The following is a 13,361-nucleotide window of genomic DNA, read 5'->3' as shown; positions in this document are numbered from 1 at the left end:
CCATATTTTTCTTGGTTTACCTCTGGGAAGTTTAATTTCCTTTTAGGACCCTCACAGACAGATACTGATCGATATAGCTAGTGGATTCCCCCTTCTGCCTCAAAGCCATCCCTTCATCTGTTAGCCTTAGATGAGGGGCTGGTGCTGCTTCAGCACCTTCTCTCTCTCTGAAGTAGCAAAGCTGCCCTAAACCCCATGTCAGACCTACCCAACGAGGCCTCATAACTTACTGAAAGGCAGTGCTAAATGCAATGCCAAGAAGGCGGACCCCATATCTGACCCCCATATGGTGGTCAGTCTTCTCTGCTGATCAGAGTGTGTCAGCAGAAACTGCATCCCCACTGGTTCCCAAGGCAAGTGGCAGTCCCTTGTCACAGGTACTGGATTGATGTGGATGTGGTTGTCAGCAATGTTGTGGGGTTGCCAGACCAGTGATGTGGGAAGAGAGCCTCTGTGCTGGCCAAGATGACAGAACCTTTAAGCTTTGGATCACCGTCTGTCCCTAGCTACCAGCTGCGCATCGAATGTATGCTGATGTGCGAGGAGACCACTGTTGTGCTGGACATGATTCAGCCGAAAGCTGAAGCCATCCGGAAAGCCTGCGAAGGTAAGTGACTTGACCTTATTTCTGGAACTTATTTATGATGGGAAGCTTGAAACCCACCAAAATTCCCCTGTGGCTCTGCAATAATACAACCCAGCCCCCAAAAATCTCCAATGTGGTCCATTCACTGGTTTGCTGCAGGATAGAGGGTGCAGTTTTAGCTAACTCCACTGATGGTCAAAACCCTTAATAGAACCAAAGATCATTTTCCCTCACCCTCAGCCTTCTTTTTCTGCGGCAGATGTGTTCCTCTGAGACACTTTCAACAGTGAAGCATTGCAAGCTCGTCAGCCCTTTCAAAGGAGCTGGATTTGGACAGTGGAGCTGGGCCTGTTACAGCTAATTCATGCAGCATTATTTGCCACATTAAGACCTTCAATTTTCTCAGCTGCCAGAAAAAACCACCCTGAACTCTCCCCAGAAAGTAGTGATGCTTTAGTTTTTCTGTGCCCACAAATGGAACCAGAATAAAAGATTTGTTATTTTGAGTTATAAATTGATGATGCTCTGATGCTGTGAGAATATGGAGAGATTATGCAAGAGCTTTCAGCTTCCTGTGGCAGAAATCTCACGTCCCACTCCAGTGAGGGGCAGGATGCTATTGTTGGCACTGTCAAGTGCTGTTTGTCTTACAGAGCCTGTTCCCCCAACTCTTGCCAAGGGTTCCTCCAATTGGTGTTACAGATGCCTGCTTGGAAAAATTGAAGCTTTCCCCAATAAGTGTCATCCCAGTAGCCCTGTTGTCCTTTTGGAGCTGCCTCGGAGTGGAGTGCCTCAGAAAACATGGCACTGCATCGCCCTGCTGTAAGAGCAAGGGCAGGGACTGCCCCCTTCATGCCCTGGTAATCACCTCCACCATGCGAGACCAAGAACAGGGCAAGTGTGTCTGGTTATATAGCAGCTGGCAGATAATGGCAGGGCTGTCAGAACTGGCTTTGCTGCACAGCTGAACGGAGCCTGAAAGATTGAAATTACAGCCCAGTTACCCTCGCCCACACCAGGGTAAATCTGGGTACTTCCAAAAAAAATAGTGAGTTGATAGCTGCTAGTGAGGAGAGTCCAACTCCAGGTGATTTTCCATTAGGAATGAGAGCAGGTGTAAAGGAAGAAACATAAGTTGACAAAAACTTTCACAATTCATAGAACCGAATCTATGTAGAACCATTTTCTCCGCAGGTTGGGCAATTGGGCTGCAAACCTGAAAAATCAGATTTTGTTTGGTAGAGTTCAGTATCCCAGGTTCAGTGCAGTTTAGGAAATGTTGTAGTATAACAGAGGCTTTTGTTTAAAAGTGCTTTATGTTTTTCAGATATTCTGAACAGTCATCGCCTGCCACTCTTTTGTCAACTGATTCTCAAAGTTGGAAACTTTCTGAACTATGTAAGGACTTCTTTTGCCTTGTCCTTCCCCCATTACAATATGTGGATGATCTTTAGGACTGTCATTTTGATGGACACATTAGTTACATCTGTTTTCTTTCTGTCTTGTAGGGAAGTCACACGGGCGATGCCGATGGATTTAAAATCAGCACTTTACTCAAACTAACAGAAACCAAAGCAAACCAAACCCGCATCACGCTGCTCCACCATATTCTGGAGGTACCACTGCCAAGTCCTGAGTGATAGGGAAGGGGGAGTATTTTATCACAGATGAACCATTTCTCCTACTCTACTTTCAGTTAATGCCACACTAGCATTCGTATCCTCCTTGTCTACCTGCAGAGTGTTGCAAGTTGAGGGAATTCCATTCACTTAGTCTGGCAGAGGCTGCTCAGGGACCTCTTTATTTTAAGTCTTGTACTGCTTTCCTCCAGCATCTTTCACCGCAATGGCTGGAATTTCCTCTTTCATATTTGTGCAATCTGCACATCATCAGCTGCAAACCACAGAGCACATGGCTACCAAAACCATCCTGGCTGGTCTGTAACCATTCAGCCCTTCTGCCTTTCCATGGCCTCTTTTTCCACCAGTCCATGCTTGAGGTTTTCATGCTCCTCTCCAGCCCAAATGACTTTCTTATTCCCTGCATTGCTGGGTATTTTTTTTATTTTTCTCCATGCTTTGCTGTGCCGCCTTCATTCATCAAAGTTCCTCCATTCCAGTTATGCGTGTTCACTTCAGCTGGCAGTAGCTTCAGCAACCACAGCCATGAAAGTAAATGATTCAAATAAGATTCAAGCCCTTTTGATACCTTCCTGGACCACAGGAAGCGTCAGACTGCATCAAACAGCAGTCTTGCCTCCTCCCATGGCCAAGAGTAGCAGGGCAGCTTTGCTTTGAACTATGAGTATTTCCAACATTCAGCCCTCTTGTACATTTTTATTGCCTGAGCAATGTCTTTCCTCTCCGAACGTGCCTTCCTGCTTTGAATGCTGCTCAGCTCTGTGAGGTAAACTGCAGAGGGGGAGCAGCAGCAGGACGTAGAACAGTCATCCTTCCTCGGCCCTTCTGCCTGCATCGCTTGCCCCCAGTTTCCTCCCTCAGCTACTGCCATACAGCAAATAACACTTCTTTTTCTCTTCTGCTTCAGGAAGTAGAAAACAGCCACACGGACCTCCTGGAACTGCCGAAGGATCTTGAAACTGTTTCAAAAGCAGCAGGGTAAAATCGTGTGTCACTTCCTTTGAATTAAAAAACAAAAATAAATCCCATACACGTCAACAATGTAGCAAAAATTAGGACACATGCAGCTGGTATAGCACATTAACAAGATTGCATCTTATCTACTTTAAACAGAAAGATTTGTTTGATGAATGTTGAAACCCCTTTAATGTATAATAGTTTTACAGCTGGCAACACTCAGGGCTAAAATTTGCAGTGTTAGTTAATGCTGCGTCCCAGGCCCTTCCAAAATCTCCACTGTCTTTGTGGTAGCAGGAGCTTGTGAAGGCCAGCTACACAGAAGCACTGCTGAAGTGTCTTTAACAAGGAAAAGTGAGCTAATGCCGAGCTCTGAGGGTAGAGAACAACCTTTTGTCTGGGTAGGCTTTTTTTGGTGTCTACTTCATACACAAAGTTACAGGTAGACCTGACAGCCTTTTCAGAAGTACTGTGGTGAGAAACTGTTTTCTATATGTTTGAACTATATAGAGAGTTCAGAGCTCAGGTTTCAGTTCAGTGAAGTGTTGGGAAGTAGAGGGATGATGAAACCACCAGCTCAGACTTGTCTTCTCTTCGGTCAGCCCCAAATCCTGGAGTGTCAACTAATGAGGTGGTTCTGTGTGATTTCAGGATTAATCTTGATATTATACGCACGGAGTCCAGCACCAATTTAAAGAAGTTGCTGGAGCTTCAGCGAAAAGTCTCATCATCCAATGATGATGTGAAGCAACAGTATGAGAAACCTATCCAGGTCAGTAATGAACCTCCCTTGTATTTCCCCCATTACACACATTACTGCAGTGCGCAGTACATACAGAATCGTAGAATCGTAGAATGTTTTGGATTGGAAGGGACGATGAAGGCCATCTAGTCCAACCCCACTGCAGTGAGCAGGACATCTTTGACTTGATCAGGTTGCTCAGAGCCCCATCCAACCTGACCTGGAATGTTTCCAGGAATGGGGCATCTACCACCTCTCTTAGCAATCTGTTTCAGTGTTTCATCACCCTCAGCAAACAAACTTACTTCCTAACATCTGGTCTAAACTTCTGTGTCTGAGGAGGCTCATGACAGGGTGGAAAATACTGTCACGAGACATGCTCTGAGGTTTGTAAATAAGCTGTGATGCCACACAGCCCACTGGTGTTTATTTCCCAACTCTACCCAAAACCTAGATACCTTTGGTGAGACGCTTTCTTCAAGCCTCTGCCTCTGCTGTTCTCTCCACTCTGTTGTGTGACTTCTCACTTTGACTGAAGATGCTCACCCTCTGTGTGGATTACCAGAGTAAAGCCCATCTTCTGGGATTAAACTTTTCATTGAGCTTTCCATGTCTTGCCACCCCTGTAAACTGGCGCAGCATAGTTGCCAGGAGCGAAGGTCATCTGCAGATCTTAGTTTCTTCCCCCTTATAAGCTCTGCTGCAGTTAAAAACCAGAGCCCACAGTTCTGCTTCGAGCTCTTACATTGACGTCCTGTTTTTCTTTAAGTGCACTTTACTCATTGTCCTCTGGATGGTGTTTTACCATGCATATTAAATGCATTTCAGGATAGCATCGATGCCTCCAGAAAGCTGGAAGAAGAATTTGAAACCATTGAAATGAAAAGAGAAGAACTTGCAAATTATCTCTGTGAAGACCCAAACAAGTTGTCCTTAGAGGACATATTTGGCACCATGAAGACCTTCAGAGATCTTTTCATCCGAGCCCTGAAGGTTGGTGTCTGCCCACATAATGATGAGCTTCCCTAGTACTGGTGCATGCCTCCGCTCCAACAGGCAGGGATGGGATGGACACACAAATCTGGTGGAGGGAAGATGCTGATTACAGCCTCCTCCTTTTAGCGCTTGGTCAGCAGGTGAAAGAAGTGTTTGATTGCTGCTCCACTGCACTGTCATGTAGTGCTGATGCTTCTGGTCTGGCCCAGAATGTGGTGATTTATGATTTTAGTGCAGCTCTGGCTGCAGAGTCTCGAAGATGCTTTGGAATCAAATACCTAAGTTTTAGAAGAACAGGCTTATAAAGCTTAACCCTCCTGTTCACCCTGAGCAAACAGGCCCAGAAAGGGGATGTGTAGTGAAAAAGCCACCAGTTTGGAGTTACCACTTTTGTCTCAGCTAAAGGTTATGCAGATCTGCGCAGGGGTAGGTAGTTGTGTCAGACAGATCACTGCTGCCAATGCAGACTGGAATGTGGCAGAATCCCGGGCAAGCAGTGGTCTGCCTCTCACCATCTTGGCAAAACAGCCCTTACTCCCCTTGCCCATTTTATCTGTTGCACGGGATAAGGCCAGAATTTCTCTTCCTCCTTTGCAACCATCTCCAGATCATCCTTCTCCTCTTCAGTTTTTTGAGCAGACACTTAGTCAACCTTCTTATGCTCCTGTTATATCACTGCAGGAAAACAAGGACAGGAAAGAACAAGCTGCCAAAGCAGAGAAGAGAAAGAAACAGCTGGAAGAGGAAGAGGGGAAGAGACAGAAGGGAGAAAATGGAAAAGTCAGTGAGTATCTAAAAAGGCTTCAAAAAGAGAGATGGAGCCGATAGGAGCTCTTTGCTGGTCCTGCTTTAATGGACCGGTAGTGGTAATTTATTTTGTGTGTTTCCAGGTGCTGGCTGACTAAAGGCTTTTAGCTGTCTTACAGCCATAACTAAGAATTGAATTTTCACAGTTGCAGCTGGGCAGAGAAGTTAATTTTAGGTTTGCTGACTGAACAGCAGAGAAAAAAAAAAAGTAAAATTGAAACATTTCCATTAACTTTTTCAGTTTCTAAACATAACTTTTGAATCCCAAGTCTAACAAGAAAAATTTGACTTCTCCCCCAAAATCCCCATATACACTTGAATGGTCTTTCTTTAACAGAGACTGCTGATGTCCCAAAAATCTTGCAGATAACTTAAATTTGCCTTTCTCTGGATGAAAATGAGAGGCAGCACAACAGAAAAGAACAATTGGAAGAAATGGAGAGGAAAGAAAAATCAGGATAATTATCCCTCTGTCCGCTCCCCCCCCAAAAAAGGTCCCTACCAACAAGAAGTCTTTCAAGATCTTGTTACAAATAGGCACAAGGACAGGCAGAGCCAGTGGCACTGGTGCTAGCTTGTAGCACACAGGCTTTTGGGCAGATCCTTTGGTTTTAGCCAGGACACACTGCTGCAGGAGCATGGAGCATGGCTGCTTCCAGACCTGGCATTGGTGCCTTGCTTTTGCCCAGTGGTTGGTTGTATCAAGACAGCAGTACCTGCCCCATGCAACAGCCTCACTGCAACGTGTCTTTCTCCTGCATCTCATGAGCTGATATAACACTCATGTCTCTCCATCCCAGTTAAGAAGGGGATGGTGAAGCAGGAGGAGGTGTGCGTCATCGATGCGCTGCTGGCCGACATAAGGAAAGGGTTCACGCTGAGAAAGACAAAGAACAGACACGAGACAGATGCACTTCCTAAAACTTCACCTGCGGAGAGCCCAGAGGAGAGCCGGACTGGTAAGGACACAGACCCAACTGTACCTGTAGCTATTCATTTCCATCTGCTCTTGAGCCCGAGCCAAGCACACAAGCAAAAAACCTCGATGTTTGCATTTGGGTCATTTCTTTTAAGGATGCTCTGTAGCCAATGCTGTGGAGAAGAGAAGCAGAGAGCCCTGAGCTGTTGCCAGCCAGGTCTGTCCTGGAATTAGCAGCATTTTGGAACAGTGTGGCCTTCCACCTGTGCTGATAAACCCTGTGAGAGGCACAGCCCATTGGTCAGCCACAGTACCATGCTGGTGGAGCATTGGTGTCATCCCCACATGAGTCCTCTTCATGCTATCAAGTCTCAGTAGCACAGCTTCTCACTGTCTTGGAGACTGCTGCGTTCTGGCTTAGTCTACAGTTGGGAGTCTAAAGCAGCCCTTAAAAAAGGGGGGATTCCCTCTTCCTGCCACAGGCTTTCAGGCATCCTTGCAAATCAAGGGGCTTCCAGGGAAATAAGCTGGTTGGCAGCAAAGACACATGAACACCTGCTGAAAACAGGGACTTTACTGAGGTAGAGCCTTTGAATCCAAATGGCGTGACCGCAGTGGGTATAAGGAGGGGAAGTATAGGGAGGGTAAAATGGTGCTCCCTCTGCATAGTTTCTTTAGTGTCAGTTCCCCCTCCACAGGCAAACCTTGCTTGTATCCTCTCTCGGTGACAGAAACACCTTGGTTAATCGCGGATGCAACTCTGCAGCTGTGGCTGATTGCATTTTTTTTTTGTTTAAAGGAAAGAACATTGTGGATCCACAAGTAGCAGGAAAGCAGATTGATAATGAGACCAAGCAGAACAGCAGTGATCATCCCTCAGAAAGCACTCGCCCCTCAACCACTGCCCTGAAGGAGATGGTTGGAGATGTTACAAATGCTTCAGCTTCAGAAGAGGAGTTATCCAAAACCAGTGCTAGAGGAAATTTGCCACCAGAGTCCCGGACGGACTCAGTAAGCTTGGTGGAAGCTGACAGAGCCAGTCAGCCCATGCCAGATGCCAGGATGGAGCAGGCAGACAGCTGGGCAAGCCTCCAGCCAAGCACAAAGGGTGGCTCCATTGCCTTCTCTGCTGCTAACATAGGTACAGGGATAAGTTTTGTAAGCAGCAGTTCAGGCACTGCTCTGGGAGACCAACTCAATGGGTCCATCTCAGAAAGTCAGGACAAGAAATGCCCAGCTGATGGTTCAGAGAGCTACAGGCTTGTGCAGGAGCCAGAAACACGGCCGGGTGAGACCAGAGTTGAACCTGGCAGCTGTCAGTCTGCTCCCTGTGATGAGGCTCATCAGGAAGAGTTGAAAGACATGGTCAAGGAAAACGAAGACCCCGGTACAGATTCACTGTTGGACACCTCTCAAGAGAAGTCCTTCTCAGAGGAGCCAGCCACCGACTCCTCTTGTTCGGCAACACTCCCACCAGGGCAAACTCACGCTGACAGGGAGAAGCAGAGGCCATCTGGGAAACGGAGGAAGAAGAAGAGGCACAGCAAAAGCTACTCAGGTAGCCTATTTCATGCATAGCTGTCGGGAATTGAGTTAAACTGGGGAGGCTTCCTCATATATTTGTCTATATATGTTCTTGCTCACTTGGAGGTCCAATGCCCACTGCCCCTACAGCCACACTGTTTCATCAAGTAATTATTTTTTAAAAACCAGAAATTTGAAAAGAAAAACACAAGCACAGTTTGTTCTCTTGACATTTATAAGTAGTTTATGAAGGGATAATGATGAATCAATAATTAAAAAGCCCGTTACATATATGCAGTTATGATGGCAATAAGCACATCTGTGAAGTGTGCTAAAGACTGCTACGAGGCACAGTTATGTGCAAACAAGAGCTCCATTAGACTCCAGAGCAGTGATTGAGAGCAGTTAATACCGGGTACTTAATCAGTGATCCCCACTCTCAGCTACTTATAAACACATAAAATCTGCATTGTGAGCGTTGCCGTGGGATTGTTTGTTTTTCCTCTCCTAAGCCTCATTGCAAGAGCACTTTGCCTGCAGTAACTTGACAGCCTGCCCCAGGGGTACTTTAGGTTGCTCCTGAACAGCAGGTCCTGGAGCCACCTCTGCAGGATGAGAGGAGAAAGCCAACAACTAAAAATGAGCATCTTGCTGATGCCTGTGTGAAGGATTGTATTTGACTGGATGAATTGGTCCTGTGCCCTGGGCTGCCCCACTGGTGCTGGGAGAGAGCTTCACCACCAGAGACAGGGAACCACCCAGGTCTCCATCTCATGGTGAGCACCCGCAGCTGGCTCCAAGCCTAGGAAGTGTGTTCAAGTCCCTCAGACTTTAGGAGCTGAAGCCACCCTTGGGTGGATACTTTAATCCCAAATTAGAAGTGACTCACAGGGAAGATACTTGGGTCTGTTACCCTTTAGAAAGACGTAATATATTGTCCGAAGGAACAGGCAGGAAAGTGCTGAAAGTCTCTTTTTTTTAATCAATGTTTAGTGCTTTTCCTTTGAAGGAAAATGAAGGAGAAAGGAGAGGAGGATTTGAATATCCACTGCTGAGAAAGACAGCATGGATTGAGCATGTGCTACAGAGAGATTTACCCTTGTAATGCTGGCATGCCCTAGGGCTGTAGTTATTTATATTCCTAAACATGCCACTTTCCCCTAGTCAAAAAACAAGCCACAAACAAGAAGTGGTTTCCCTGGAGCGATGGTTCACAAACTTGCTTCCCAGAGGCAGCAGAAGGAGTTGCAGCAGCAGGAGCACTCCACACTCCCAGCCGTGGTGATGCTTTCCTGACATCCAAAATTAGTATTTCTGGCTTAAGGAACTCAAAAGTTACAGTGGTCCCTGGGTATGCAGGAATGGCATCTTAGGAATCACTGCTACTAGATAAGGTTCTCATCATAAAAAGTTTCCTGTTGTTAAATTTGCCTTGCCCTGATCAGATATATTTAGTGTTTCTCTTTTGTTTAAAAACAGAGGTTGAAACTGATACGGGAGATAATAAAACAAAAAAAGGTTGTGTGGTACAATGAGGTATGTAAACCCACAAAAGTGTTTTTATGTGAACTAACCGCAGCACTGGGACTTTACAGACCTAATCAGTATTCAGCATATCAGCTAAGCTTTTTGTCTTTGTATCTAATCACAAACACACGTAAAATAAATTTGTTACTCTTGATTTTTACTCTCCAATGTCTTGATCTTGTGTTGAGTGGAGTCAGTGCTAATCTCCCCTCAACACAGGGTCGCAGCCCACACATCTGTCGTCTGTGTCAGCAGCAGCCAAATCACCTTTCCCTGCAGATAATTAAAAGTCATTATTCTAACCAAATGAATCCAGCTTCATGTGATAAACAAAGTCCTTGCTCTGATCCCATTATTTTCTCCAAAACTGTAACAATGCAATTTCAGTACCTACCCCCTGTGAAGAGCAATGGTTGGTTTGCTTGCAAGTAGTCACTTCCTATAGCACTGTTTAAATATAGGTACACAGAAAAGGGAATAAAACACTAAGCCTGGGAAGAAATGCTGGTTGGTGCAAGATACCAGCTCGAACTCAAAGCCAAATTAATTTCCAGAGTTGCACACAAATGAGTCCATTGGACCAAACAGGCCACACATACTTCTTGTGTGTATTCATGCAGCTTTCTGGGAAGAGGAGACTGGGGGGGCTCTAATTTGGCTTTTGTCTGCCCAAAAGATAATACAGGTAAACTTAATTTCTAGTGAAACTGTACCAAGTTCCCTGCATCCTTCATTGATACTGGCAAAGTAGAGTTGCCCCTCAAAAGAAAACTTAAGGAGTTTCAGGATGAGACTTTCATTTGCAAAACTTTGCCTGGTTTTACAGCAATTGGAAAGAAAAGCAAGAAAAAGAAACAATCGAAAGACCCACTGTACTGAAATTGCATAGTTATGCATTGTCCTTTCCATGCTGTTGAGCATTTCCTATGAACTGAATCAATAATGTCAAATCTCTCTCTGTCTCTTTTCCTGAAAGGAATGTATTTATTCTCCAGCATCCCCAGTGCCCCGGGCTACCAGCCTGGCTGGGAGCCCTGCTCCTCCACAGCCTGGTGGCCCTGGCCCCTTCCTGGCCCCTGGGGTGGCAGAACAGAGGAATCTCTGCAGGATTTCCACACAGGGTTGCTTTTGTTCCTGCACCTGAGGCATCACTGATAGCAAGAGAAAAGTAGATATAAATTGGGTAGTTATCATCATAACTACTCCTGCCCTTCTTTTGGCCCTTTCCATGCTGTACCGTAGGATCATATTAAGTGGGAAGGGGAAGTAGCTCTCTTGATTTAAAAATCCTAATGAAGATTTGCAGTAAGAGCAGAAAATAGTAGCAGCAAGACACAGGTAAGAAATATGTGAGGACCAGTGGTCATGTTGCACCGGGAGGGGGTCAGCTGAAACCACGAGTTAAGCATAATTCAGATTATGTATGTTGTAAGCACAGGGATTCCAGTATGCAAGCTTAAGAGGAAGTTGCGTTAGAAAAAAAACAGAGACACAAACAGCTTTGATTTCTCCTTAGAAAACATAGGAAAGTAACATAGAGGAACACATGGACAAATGGTACCTTTATGAATTGACCAAGTCAGGCAGGAGTTTCAGTGCATCCTTGAAATGCAGCGCCTGGCAGCGGTGCCAGGAGGGCAGAGATGAGCTGCACTTTGAAACCTGCAATCCCCTTTTTCCTCTCCCATCTTTACGTCTCTTGGAAATGTTAGGGGAAACAAAAGTCTTGAAAGCACAAGTCCTTAAGCAAATGGGCTTTGGCAATTTCTCTGCTCACAAATCTTCTTGATTTATTCCCTAGAAAATAAAGAACAAACCAAACTAGGAGCATAGGTCAGTGCTCAAAGACTGCAGCCTGGTGAGGAGGGAGGGAAGGGATAAGAGGGGACACAGTGCTGCCTGCCAGCAGCTACGTTCTGCACATGGCACAGTGGGACATCATCATCCTCCTGCTGCAAAGAGAATGCAGGGTTTCAGAGCTTCATCTCTCCTTTAGCACACTCAGTATTGTCTGCGAGTGGTTTTCAAATGGACCACAAAAATTTAATCAAGCTAATGCTCATCTTCTTATATGGCCTTCATGTCTGTTATTAGAAATGGCGTTTGCTTTGGTTATTGTGTGGGACAGGTTCTTAAAAATGACAGTGTGCCATCCCATCCTTCTGACAGTCCTGAAAGTTGCCTGAACTCTTGAATATCAGGATCAGTTCTGGAAACATGGATTTTTTTATTAAGTACCTAAAAATTTAGCCCTACTTGGTTTTAGGTTATCTGAGGAATATGAAACTGGTTTCCCTGGTAGCACCCCAACTGTTAGACACATACACATGCAAAGCCACAACACTGTTGTTTTATAGTTGCAAATACTTTGAATTTCCCCCTCCTTCTGCAGGTGTCACAGCAAGGCAGAAGAAATAACAGAGACCCAGCAAACAACTCGCACGTCCCCGAAGTGCTACCAGCTTCTCAGAAGCCAGGTTCTGCATTGCCGAAACGTCACCATGGTCCCTTCTGCCCCACCAGGACTCAACGCTTTTCCTCGTGCAGCCTTTCACTTCCCTGCCCAAGACCTAGAGAGCCTCCCTGGAGACTTCGGCACTGTCAGCCCATGCCTTACAGCGAGCGCCCGCAGGAACCAGGGATGGTTCTGTGCATGGCAGTGTGAAAGGGTCAGACCTCTTGGCCACTGTTGGAAGCCAAGTCTTTCAGCCTGCTCTTAGGCCAATCTCCTCTTGAAGCAACAGCTGAGTGCAGCCGAAGAGAGGATCGCAGCATTTAGCCCTCAGAGAATTTTTAAAAATAGCAGTGCCTCAACTAAATTAAGGGTATAAATTAAGCAGTGGCTGTACCATCACAGGTGGAAGCATGATGCTCCTTCTTCTCATTGCCCACTGACAATTTATATTGGAGCAGGTCCAAGACCTAGATCAGACAAATATATTTTTACTCTCAATCATAAAGCAAGGGAAAGCAGTTACAGGGAAAAAAAAAAAAGGAAAAAAAAGAAAAAAAGTATGTATTTTAGTAAGCATATGGCCATATAAACAGTGTCTGATTCCTACATTATGTTTTCGTGCAATTAAATTGAAGCACATCAGTAGTCATCTCACATGCACGGATGTGTCCATCAACTTCTGGAGAACCAGGGCCTCAGTTCCTCTTATTAAAGCAACAGAAAGGGGTTTTCCAGTCTGCTCTGTTGGACACATTTTCAGTTCGTACTTCAATAAATCTCTGGGTTTGAATGCTGTCATCAGTTGCTTCCACTCAAAAGCCTTTGTGTTCAAGATGCAGAAGGTGTAGATTCATGCTACTTTTGCTTTAAAACTGGGAATGTGCAGTATTGTGTTTTTGAAATTCAGAGCTTTATATCTTGAGTTTTTGTAATAACATTGTATCATAGAACTGTAAATAGCTGTCCATTTAAAATTATCTACATTTGTTGAATCTGTGGTGTGGTACTGTGCTGAAACATGAATCAAGTGGAAGAGCTGGGTGCGTTTAAGAACTATGCCTTTATATGGTAACTCACTGTGGGTAGACTAATGTTCAGGCTAAAGCTTATTTTGATTTGCTTTAATGGGACTTGTAATACTGAAAACTTTGCTGGACTAAGTTAGAAGTTAAACCAAGAATTAAATCACTGGTTTATTTTAACCAAAA

At 45.1% G+C, this 13,361-nt stretch overlaps 1 protein-coding gene across 1 annotated transcript in view; it reads left to right on the top strand.

Moving 5' to 3' along the window:
- The window catches only part of LOC128852287 (inverted formin-2-like), an 18,873-nt gene extending 5,512 nt beyond the window's left edge, over positions 1-13,361 (top strand). Inside the window, exons 9-19 of the mRNA XM_054068040.1 lie at positions 507-607; positions 1,914-1,984; positions 2,095-2,202; positions 3,134-3,204; positions 3,835-3,955; positions 4,754-4,918; positions 5,603-5,705; positions 6,529-6,687; positions 7,447-8,205; positions 9,651-9,707; positions 12,091-13,361. Coding sequence (XP_053924015.1) covers positions 507-607; positions 1,914-1,984; positions 2,095-2,202; positions 3,134-3,204; positions 3,835-3,955; positions 4,754-4,918; positions 5,603-5,705; positions 6,529-6,687; positions 7,447-8,205; positions 9,651-9,706 — 1,714 coding nt within the window. The 3' untranslated portion in view covers position 9,707; positions 12,091-13,361. The remainder of the gene's footprint in view (positions 1-506; positions 608-1,913; positions 1,985-2,094; positions 2,203-3,133; positions 3,205-3,834; positions 3,956-4,753; positions 4,919-5,602; positions 5,706-6,528; positions 6,688-7,446; positions 8,206-9,650; positions 9,708-12,090) is intronic.

The sequence above is a fragment of the Cuculus canorus genome, chromosome 5 (assembly GCF_017976375.1).
Source record: "Cuculus canorus isolate bCucCan1 chromosome 5, bCucCan1.pri, whole genome shotgun sequence".
Taxonomy (NCBI): domain Eukaryota; kingdom Metazoa; phylum Chordata; class Aves; order Cuculiformes; family Cuculidae; genus Cuculus; species Cuculus canorus.
The sequence above is the reverse complement of the archived record's forward strand: the minus strand, read 5'-3'. Positions and strand labels throughout refer to the sequence as shown.